Source organism: Salmo salar, chromosome ssa22, assembly GCF_905237065.1.
Source record: "Salmo salar chromosome ssa22, Ssal_v3.1, whole genome shotgun sequence".
NCBI lineage: Eukaryota > Metazoa > Chordata > Actinopteri > Salmoniformes > Salmonidae > Salmo > Salmo salar.
The window spans coordinates 40,655,279-40,666,674 of NC_059463.1; the positions used below are offsets into that span (position 1 = coordinate 40,655,279).

The 11,396-nt window shown below is 43.8% G+C and overlaps 1 protein-coding gene across 7 annotated transcripts in view; it reads left to right on the top strand.

Annotated features, from left to right (window-relative positions):
* LOC106583501 (pleckstrin homology domain-containing family A member 6) overlaps positions 1-10,640 on the top strand; it is a 201,901-nt gene extending 191,261 nt beyond the window's left edge. For all 7 annotated transcript variants that reach the window (XM_014167754.2, XM_014167751.2, XM_045705143.1 and 4 more), the window contains 4 exons: positions 2,561-2,688; positions 2,934-3,091; positions 6,216-6,323; positions 9,209-10,640. In XM_014167754.2, coding sequence (XP_014023229.1) covers positions 2,561-2,688; positions 2,934-3,091; positions 6,216-6,313 — 384 coding nt within the window. In that variant the 3' untranslated portion in view covers positions 6,314-6,323; positions 9,209-10,640. The remainder of the gene's footprint in view (positions 1-2,560; positions 2,689-2,933; positions 3,092-6,215; positions 6,324-9,208) is intronic.
* The last annotated feature ends 756 nt before the right edge of the window (positions 10,641-11,396 follow it).

Here is an 11,396-nt window from a genome sequence, read left to right on the forward strand (position 1 = left end):
AGAAGCTTTAGGGTGTTTTCTATCCACAAGTATTAATTATACGCATATCCTAGCTTCTGAGTTTGAGTAGGAGGCCGTTTAAAATGGGCACAATTTTTTTTCAAAATGCGCTGTGGCGCCCCCTATCCTAGGCGACTGTCAAGAGGTTAATATAACTGCACTGTCCAATTTACAGTAGCTATTACTGCGAAAATGCCAACCCGATAGGTTTGATAAATTCACCTCTGAAGGTGAAATGTGTACTTACATTCTGAAATCTTGCTCTGATTTATCATCCAAAGGGTCCCAGAGATAACATGAAGTGTTGTTTTGTTAAATACAATCCTTTTTCATATCCAAAAAGGTCCATATAGCACACGTGATCGATTTTGTTTCCATTCATTCAATTTGCAAACAAAGGAATCTGTGAAAATCTCACCCTAAACGGTGTTTGAACGAGTCAAATCACGTTCGTATGTATTCCTCCGATATCCTAGAAGGTAACAAGACTTCACTATATCATTAGGGGTGTAGTATATACTATAGGACACCATATTTGGTCAGAGAATGACGCCTTCATGGCACGCCGATGACACGGGCGGCCATCACTTGAAGGACTGTATATTTGTCAAATAAGCACCAATCGGGGTCAAGCTAGATAGCCAATGAACTGGGCTTTACGGGAGTATCCGGAAACCCTGTCTGTCGCAAAATGTAGGCACTAACCTTTTGCGACAGCATGCCTTTTCCTTTTGGACACAACATATAAGAATATTATAAAGTTATGAAAACTGATTGTTTGGCAAATGTTGAACTTATAATATGGCTACTAATAATTGGAAAGCTAAATCAAAGTCCAAGTATACAGATTTGACGATATTCTTGCAGAAAAATGGAATATGAACGCGAATGTGAACGCGAATGTCTCATTCACGATTTGCCCAAATGTACCTAGGGACTTGACACTAAAAGTCGCAAATTTTTCATGTTATCCATCTGAAACTTTGCACATACACTGATGCCATCTTGTGGACACTATCGGAATTACACCTATAGTGATGGCTATAACTATTACCTTTCTCTTGCATTTCAAAGATGGTGGTAGAAAATACAGTTTAAAAAAATATATATATTCTACCACATCTATTGTGTTATTTCCCCTACATTCATTTCACATTTCCACAAACTTCAAAGTGTTTCCTTTCAAATGGTACCAAGAATATGCATATCCTTGTTTCAGGGCCTGAGCTACAGGCAGTTAGACCTGGGTATGTCATTTAGGCAAACATTTAAAAAAACTGGGCTATAATTAAAGTGACCAGTGATTCCATGTCTATGTATATAGGGCAGCAGCCTCTAAGGTGCAGGGTTGAGTAACCAGGTAGTAGCCGGCTAGTGATGGCTATTTAACAGTCTGATGGCCTTGAGATAGAAGCTTTTTTTCAGTCTCTCTGTCCCAGCTTTGATGCACCTGTACTGACCTCGCCTTCTGGATGATAGCGGGGTGAACAGGCAGTGGCTCGGGTGGTTGATGTCCTTTATCTTTTTAGCCTTCCTGTGACATCGGGTGCTGTAGGTGTCCTGGAGGGCAGGTAGTTTGCCCCCGGTGATGCGTTGTGCAGACTGCATTACCCTCTGGAGAGTCCTGCGGTTGCGGGTTGTGCAGTTGCCGTGCCAGGCGGTGATTCACCACACTGTCTATGTGTGGGTGGACCATTTCAGATCATCAGTGATGTGTACGCCGAGAAACTTGAAGCTTTCCACCTCATCCACTGTGGTCCTGTCAATGTGGATAGGGATGTGCTCCCTCTGCTTTTTTCTGCTTCTTCGTTTTGTTTGACGTTGAGGGAGAGGTTATTTTCCCGGCACCACTCCGCCAGGTCCATCACCTGTTAGTACACACTAAGTGGTAATGAAGATGTAGAGGAGGCGGCTCATTAGAATATTTTGGGGCATGGTTTGAACACAGCTCTTTTTGTGCAACCGTGAGTTAGTGTCATTCCATTTGATTTAATCTGTTACATGTTAAATAGTGACGGTGTTTTGTGAAAGACTCATGTATGGCCTGTGTCAATTGAAAGTGATGTGTAAATCAATGGTTCTCAATTCTCTCCTCAGGGACCCCCAGTCGTTCCAGATCTAGCACACCTGTTTCAACTCACAATAATAAAACCTTTGGAATTGTAACAATATAATATCGCTAACCAGAAGAAATAACCCAGTATTGTTCTTCAAACGGTTATTTCTAGAACCTTGAAATGGTTCTATACAGCATCAAAAAGAATTGTGACAATAGCAGAACCTTTGGTGCTATATATTGCCTTTTTGTTTATAGTTTGTTATTGAATCATAGGAATGGTTCTTTATTGCACCATAAACGGTTCTGCTATCATTGCGAGCTAAATAATCCTTATTTGGCCCTATATAGAAAGGTTTGTTTTTAGTGTGTGCTGGCTTCAAATAATTTTCCACAATTGGTCATTACTTGTATACGTAATGTTTTTTTCTAATTGCAAACCAAGTATATAGTGGGCCATAAAATAAAAGATGACCAAACCTCATCTGTAACTCGTGTCCTCAGCTGTGTGCTCCAGACAAGGTTCTGATTCCGGAGCGCTACCTGGACGTGGACACTCCTCTCAGCCCAGAGGAGCAAAAGGAGAAACAGAAGAAAGTAGAGAGGATCAAGACGCTCATTGCCAAATCAAAGTATGTACAGACACTACTGAACTACTATCTAACACAGATCTCACACAGTACAGCAGTGTATTTAGCCAAAGTTTGGCTAAACGTTCACCCCTCTACTGATTATCTGATTCACATCTGAATGATGGAATGCCACATGTTCTGTATAAAAGGTATAATTGAATCTCCTTTCTCTTGCACTCTACTCCTTTTCTTTGTCACTCTCTCGCCCTCCTCTCCCCCTCCCCTCTGCCCGTCACTCCCTCCAGTCTCCAGAACGTGGTTCCCCTATTGGACGGTCCTACAGAGGGGGTTGGTTCCCACCACCAGGGTAACCCAGAGCAGCAGCTCCAGGACCAGGAGAAGAGGATTGAGATCTCCTGTGCCCTGGCCACCGAGGCCTCGCGACGCTCCCGTCTGCTCTCCGGTGAGGACGCCGCCGCAGCCTGCCGCTCCACCGCCACCACCCCGATCACCCTGTCGCTACGGTTATCCCCCTCACGGTTATCGTTACCCACCCCGGCCCCGTCGCCCCCCTGTCATTGAGAGGACCCCCCAGCAACGAGTGGCGATGTGTTGCTGCAACACCCCCCACGCCATCCAAAACCCCTTCTCTCTCTGCCTCTATGATACACATGTCCACCACCAACCACACGCGTTCAAGCCTTCTCCAGCTGTGTGCATCACATTCAACATCCCTAACAGCTGTGTTGGGATTAGATTGGAGGTTAACCTAGTCAAACTGCCTTGTTATATTAAAAACATCTGGGGATAAAATATACAATGAGGGCCAGTTCCATCAACTTTAAAATCCCAATGTAACTCCTAGTTAAACCTCACTGTCAACTGTCTGTGAACGACTACACTATCCATCACTTAACCCCAGCCAATCACACCCTCACTCCATCTGCTGTATTGCAATACAATCCACTATCCACTACCCACTCACTACCTAACCTCAACAACACCTTCACTCCCTCGCTGTCTGCAGCAGAGTCAACCAAGCGAAGTATTTAACAAGCTTCTCATACAAGTTCTGATATAGGATCAGGTTCCCCCTGTCATCTTATTCAATGTGATCTAAAAGGCATAACTGATCCCAGATCAGCACTCCTACTCTGAGACACTCTAAATTCAGGTCCTGAGCTCAGATACACCTATCTGTATCCACTCTTACTGAAAATGCTTATTAACCTTGTCCATTCACTGGGCATCCTAAAACAGTGGCACATTTTCACTGTCCCTAGAGCCAAAGATTAACAGAGATTTGATCAATTCAGATGAACCGAGATTTAGAACATGAAAGTGTTGCCATGTTGCCACCAGATGTTCCAGGATGATATTCTTCCACTGAGAAATGCAAGTTAGAATGGAATGTTATGGAACGTCTGGTGCTAGCAGGGAAGATAGTTCACCAAACTCTTATCTCTGGCTCTGCCTGTTTCACTGTCTGCCTCACTACCCTATTCCTCCACTCCCCACAATATTCACTGTCTGTCTCACTACCCTATTCCTCCACTCCCCACAATATTCACTGTCTGCCTCACTACCCTATTCCTCCACTCCCCACAATATTCACTGTCTGCCTCACTACACTATTCCTCCACTCCCCACAATATTCACTGTCTGCCTCACTACACTATTCCTCCACTCCCCACAATATTCACTGTCTGTCTCACTACCCTATTCCTCCTCTCCCCACAATATTCACTGTGTCTCACTACCCCATTCCTCCACTCCCCACAATATTCACTGTCTGCCTCACTACCCTATTCCTCCACTCCCCACAATATTCACTGTCTGCCTCACTACCCTATTCCTCCACTCCCCACAATATTCACTGTCTGCCTCACTACCCTATTCCTCCACTCCCCACAATATTCACTGTCTGCCTCACTACCCTATTCCTCCTCTCCCCACAATATTCACTGTCTGTCTCACTACCCTATTCATCCACTCCCCACAATATTCACTGTCTGTCTCACTACCCCACTCCCCACAATATTCACTGTATGTCTCACTACCCCACTCCTCCACTCTCCACAATATTCACTGTATGTCTCACTACCCCACTCCTCCACTCTCCACAATATTCACTGTATGTCTCACTACCCCATTCCTCCACTCTCCACAATATTCACTGTCTGTCTCACTACCCCACTCCTCCACTCTCCACAATATTCACTATCTGTCTCACTACCCCTCTCCTCCCCACTCTCAACAATATTCACTGTCTGTCTCATTACCCCACTCCTCCACTCTCAACAATATTCACTGTCTGTCCCACTACCCCACTCCTCCACTCTCCAGAATATTCACTGTCTGTCTCACTACCCCTCTCCTCCCCACTCTCAACAATATTCACTGTCTGTCTCATTACCCCACTCCTCCACTCTCCAGAATATTCACTGTCTGTCTCACTACCCCTCTCCTCCCCACTCTCAACAATATTCACTGTCTGTCTCACTACCCCTCTCCTCCCCACTCTCAACAATATTCACTGTCTGTCTCACTACCCCTCTCCTCCCCACTCTCAACAATATTCACTGTCTGTCTCACTACCCCTCTCCTCCCCACTCTCAACAATATTCACTGTCTGTCTCACTACCCCTCTCCTCCCCACTCTCAACAATATTCACTGTCTGTCTCACTACCCCACTCCTCCACTCTCCACAATATTCACTATCTGTCTCACTACCCCTCTCCTCCCCACTCTCAACAATATTCACTGTCTGTCTCACTACCCCTCTCCTCCCCACTCTCAACAATATTCACTGTCTGTCCCACTACCCCACTCCTCCACTCTCCAGAATATTCACTACACACGCTGATGCTCCACTGTCTGAACCTAGAGGCTCTACTATATAGTCCTTGAAGATCGCAAGCTCTCCTATAGTTAGATCGACAGTTTCCGTTTGCTCAAAACTACGACACAATTTCTTACTGCTTACCCTCTGTCTCTGCCCCCCTACCCACAACCAACAACATATTCACAATGGCATCATGGTTAACTTTATGATTAGGGGAAATTGAACATCATCTTGTCAGCTTTAAGTGATGAGCTGAAGAAAAACAAAACTGGCTTGATTTATCAACTCTTATTAGTATTCATTAGTATTCAGTCATACTGTGTGCTGCCTGCTGTCAGTCGTGGTCATAAAAAACATGGTCCAGCTGCACAGAGTTCAAACCATGTTTGCGCTATATACTGTATCTGTGTTTCTCTGGTGATGCCAGATAGCAACTATTTTACTTTGTCTAGCCTCCAGAAAAGCACTTTTCCATTTGTTTAAGTGCTCTGAATGTGTGTAGGCGAACTCCAAATCCATGTGCAACGGCTTTATCATAGTATACACGCTACATCCTCTTGCTTCCTCAGTACAGAGCTACAGGCTAAGCACCATTCATCTTATGCTTGTGAGGTGATGTGAGTGCACTGTCTCCCCTGGTGTCTCTCCCTCACTCTACCTACCCTTTTTAAATTGCATTACACCTTTATGTTTTGCTATTTGTTTTGCTCGTTCTCACGTCACACCCCCATTCCATTCCAGCCCAGTGCGCCCCCAGCTCCCTCGCCTCCCCGACCAGCCTGGCCCCTCCCCCCTCCTCCACTGGCTTCTCCGACTCCGCCCACATCATGAAGGTGTGAGTCTGTGAAGGTGAGTCCCCGCCCACCAACCACACGTACCTCCTCCCTTAACCCCCCACTCCCCCTTAACCCCTCTCTGGTTGCCGTCCTCCTCCCTCTCCTGGTTTGGGCAGGGCTCTCTGTTTTTCCCTCAGGTGATGTCTTGACCAATGGCAGCAGGTGGACATCAAGGGATATTTTATTGTTACCTTTTATAACTATCTGCTTTGCTCAATTGTTTTACTAACTGGAAAAAAGTTCAGAATGCACTCAATGGCCAGTGTTAACATGAGATTTTTGCTAAGTATACCAAAATAAACATACACCAATAGTATATTACTACCAGTCCTTTTCATTATACTGTACTCATTAAAAGGTACGGAAACCATTAATCAATACAGATATAGCAGTGAACTATCCTTTTAAGATTTATGACAGATCAGTGGGGCTAAGCTGTTATTACAATTATCACGGGGTCAGATCAGTATGGATAAGCTGTTATTACTATTATCACGGGGTCAGATCAGTAGGGATAAGCTGTTATTACTATTATCACAGGGTCAGATCAGTAGGGATAAGCTGTTATTACTATTATCACGGAGTCAGATCAGTGGGGATAAGCTGTTATTACTATTATCACAGTGTCAGATCAGTAGGGATAAGCTGTTATTACTATTATCACAGTGTCAGATCAGTAGGGATAAGCTGTTATTACTATTATCACAGGGTCAGATCAGTATGGATAAGCTGTTATTACTATTATCACAGGGTCAGATCAGTAGGGATAAGCTGTTATTACTATTATCACAGGGTCAGATCAGTAAGGATAAGCTGTTATTACTATTATCACAGGGTCAGATCAGTAGGGATAATCTGTTATTACTGTTCTCAGGATCAGATCAGTGGGGATAAGCTGTTATTACTATTATCACAGGGTCAGATCAGTATGGATAAGTTGTTATTACTATTATCACAGGGTCAGGTCAGTATGGATAAGCTGTTATTACTATTATCACAGGGTCAGATCAGTATGGATAAGTTGTTATTACTATTATCACAGGGTCAGATCAGTAAGGATAAGCTGTTATTATTATTATCACAGGGTCAGATCAGTAGGGATAAGCTGTTATTACTATTATCACAAGGTCAGATCAGTAGGGATAAGCTGTTATTACTGACAACACTAAGTGGTTTGGGCTCTGCATGCCTCATGTTGCTCTAGTTGTGTCCTAAATGGCACCCCATTCTCCATTTTGTCCAGAGGCCTATGGGACTAGGGTGGCATTTGGGATGCAGCCTCTATTTTTCTGCCTTGGACCAGTCAATTTAGAGCTTTACACGTTGAATAAAGCCAGGCTGCCACATCCAACACATATTCAGCAATGAACCCAAATAATGATAAACTGCTGTACCAGACTTTGAAGCTAACAGTCATCACATTCAACTAATAAGAAGAGGATCACTCTTACTGTCAGCACTTTAGATTAATCATATCATGTGTACAGACTGGGATGAATACCAGATATTTTTAGTTAGTTTAAATAATGAGGGATTGATACTGGGTGGTTACGACGGTAATTCAACCATAATCTTTATGAGCCCTCCAGAAGACATTCTTGTCATTTCTGGTCAAGAAATCAAACCTCAAAAACTATACTGATTTATTTCCCTTTCATTGTGTTTGGCAAAAACAACTCAAGATATCCGCCTTACTTTTAAACATTGGCAGGATCACACATGGCCCTTACAAAAGCCAAATTGAATGCAGACGTACACCAATGGCACAAGACTGCAATGTTAAAAGACCTTGAAGTCCATGATCCTTGAAGACCAAAGATCCTTGAAGTATCTTTGGTTCAAACCTAATGTCTTTCTGCTTGGCCTTTGATGTTCAGGGTGTATTGCCCATATACTCACACCAAACATACTTCCATGACTTTCTATGATCATTGTTGTTGTTTAAAATTATAAATCAGCACATTTCCTAAGACCATTGTGGACTTGTTTTACCCAAAATTACAACTATGCAGGAAAAGTATGTTAGCTGGAAAATTACTCAAGTTGATGTTGCACTGCGGCTTTCTTGGCCTGGTTGTGACAACTATTCAAGTCTTTCAATAACCACTCTCCAACATAACAGGGGCACCTCCTGTACTATGTGACAGGATTCTCAGCTGTGATTGGTTCAAACTGGCCTGGAGCGGTTGACCAAAATGAGGCAGCATAGAGAGTTGTCCTGTGGTCAAATTAGCATTTAGAGTCACATGAAGACATAACAGAAAGGGATCTCATATGAGTTCGGATGCCTTTCCTTTCCTTGCTTTCAGTTTTCATTGTGTCTCTGTTTGAATGTTTTGTAAGAGTTTTACTGGAGTTAAAGTGTATTCTCTGTCTCTCCTTCCCATCCTCCCTCTATCTATCACTGTATCTATATCACTGTCTCTATCTCTGTGTCTATCTCTATCTCTGTCTCTGTCTCTAACTTTGTCTCTGTGTCTATCTTTGTCTCTATCTCTGTGTCTGTCTCTGTGTCCATCTTTGTCTCTGTGTTTATCTCTGTTTCTGTCTCTGTGTCTGTCTCTGTCTGTCTCTGTGTCTGTCTCTGTGTCTGTCTCTGTGTCTGTCTCTGTGTCTGTCTCTGTGTCTGTCTCTGTGTCCGTTTCTGTGTTTATCTATATGTATATCTATGTCTCTATCTCTGTGTCTGTCTCTGTGCCTATATATGTGTCTATCTCTGTGTCTATCACTCTGTCTCACTGTGTATATCATTGTGTCTATCTCTGTGTCTATCTCTGCCTCTAACTCTGCGTCTATCTCTGTCTCTATCTCGTGTATCCCTGTGTCTATCTCTATCTCAATTCCTGTGTCTATGTCTATCTCTAATCCTCTCTTCCTCTCTCCCTTTTTCATCTCTAGCTCAAGCTCTGGCTGCCGTTAAGTTTGATGGAGCATCCTTCTGAGGATCCACTGGAATATAAAGAATAAGCCCAAAGAAACTGGTTTGGTTTAGTCTCTGACCGCACGCCCGCCAGTGTATAAAACAAACAACCTCCACAACAACACAACAGGAAAAAGGAAGCTGTCACAGGAAGTCTGGAAAGTTGGCCACCTGAGGACTTCTTCAAGCCAAACAGACTAATGATGGAGAAACTTAAACTTAATGACCACACCTCCCACCCACCCCAGGGGCTGTTATAACAGCATCCTCCACTCTCCCTCTGTCAATTACCGCACTTACACTCTTCCTCTCAGCCTAGGCCTGGTAGAAAAGAGCATCTCTATGAGGGTAGGAAAAGCAAACAAAACAAAAGCAAATAAAACACAATGCTGTAATTGTTCACAATTTTGGATGTAGACAATTTTTTGATGCAGCATCTGAAGCTACTAAACTAGCCATAGAGCAAGGGGTGTGTACAGTACATTACTCTAACATGGTCTCCACCATGCTAAACAGACAGTGAGACAGTGTTTCTCTGTTACTCAGCTCAGAACGGTATCTGCTATGGAAAGATTAGAAGGACCACAGAGACTAGAAGCCAAGGACAGTAGAGTTTTGTGACTGAACGTTTCAGGAGGGCACTTATCGTACGTGATGCACAGATCTCAGTTAAGATGATTAGGGAAGAGGACTGGCTGAGCTGGACTTTAGGAAGAAGGGAGGAAGGTTTTTATTGGTGCAGAGAGTAGTAGAACAAATCAGACTGATGTGTTTAGTGTAACAGAAAAAGGTCACAGAGGAGAAGGAGGTGAACGGAGGGTGGTTCAAAAACCACGAAGAGATAAAAGTAGCAACAGTAACAGAATGGTACCAGAACAGAAAACATCATCTTAAGAGCAATGTGGTCTTCTCTATTTGACCCCTGGGTCATGTAGTCTTGTTTCTGATTGTCCCCTGGGTCATTGTGTCTAACTCAGTTAAACAGCCCTTGACCCTCAGAGGCCATTAGCGGGAGAGCTGTACTGCATGCAAGCACAGTGTCGCACACATACACACACACGCACACAGACACACCATTCGTTCCCACCTCAATCCACTGGTGTCAAGGCATGGGTGTACAGCAGTGCTTGATGAGCCCCCTCCCCCCCTCTATTCCTTTCCAACCCTCTCATCCCAGGTGAGGAACACACCTGTTGAACACTTACCTGACCCACTGTGCCTGCCTCCCAGCCCCTTCTCCAGGCTTGACTATCCCCTTTGGTTCCCTCTTCTGCCTACACCCCGAGCTGGTTGGAACCTGTATGTGTATGTGTGTGACTGTCTACAGGAAGACCCATTCTGACTCTGGTAACTGTGTATCTAGATGTGAGTAAAGCCCAAACACCTTTAGCAATAAAGCCATTGTCTTCTCTTACTCCTCTCACTGCTAGGACCTTACTTCAGTGGTCCAGTACGTCAATAGCTAAATGTCTGGATAAAAACCATACATACAGTACCAGTCAAAAATTTGGACACACCTACTCATTCCAGGGTTTTTCTTTATTTATACTATTTTCTACATTGTAGAATAATAGAGAAGACATCAAAACTATGAAATAACACTCATGGAATCATGTAGTAACCAAAAAAGTGTTAAACAAATCAAAATATATTTTAGTTTTGAGATTCTTCTAAATAGCCACCCTTTGCCTTGATGACAGCTTTGCACACTCTTGGCATTCTCTCAACCAGCTTCATGAGGTAATCACCTGGAATGCATTTCAATTAACATTTACATTTACATTTAAGTCATTTAGCAGACGCTCTTATCCAGAGCGACTTACAAATTGGTGGATTCACCTTATGATATCCAGTGGAACAACCACTCTACAATAGTGCATCTAAATCTTTTAAGGGGGGGGTTAGAAGGATTACTTTATCCTATCCTAGGTATTCCTTAAAGAGGTGGGGTTTCAGGTGTCTCCGGAAGGTGGTGATGACTCCGCTGTCCTGGCGTCGTGAGGGAGCTTGTTCCACCATTGGGGTGCCAGAGCAGCGAACAGTTTTGACTGGGCTGAGCGGGAACTGTGCTTCCTCAGAGGTAGGGGGGCCAGCAGGCCAGAGGTGGATGAACGCAGTGCCCTTGTTTGGGTGTAGGGCCTGATCAGAGCCTGAAGGTATGGAGGT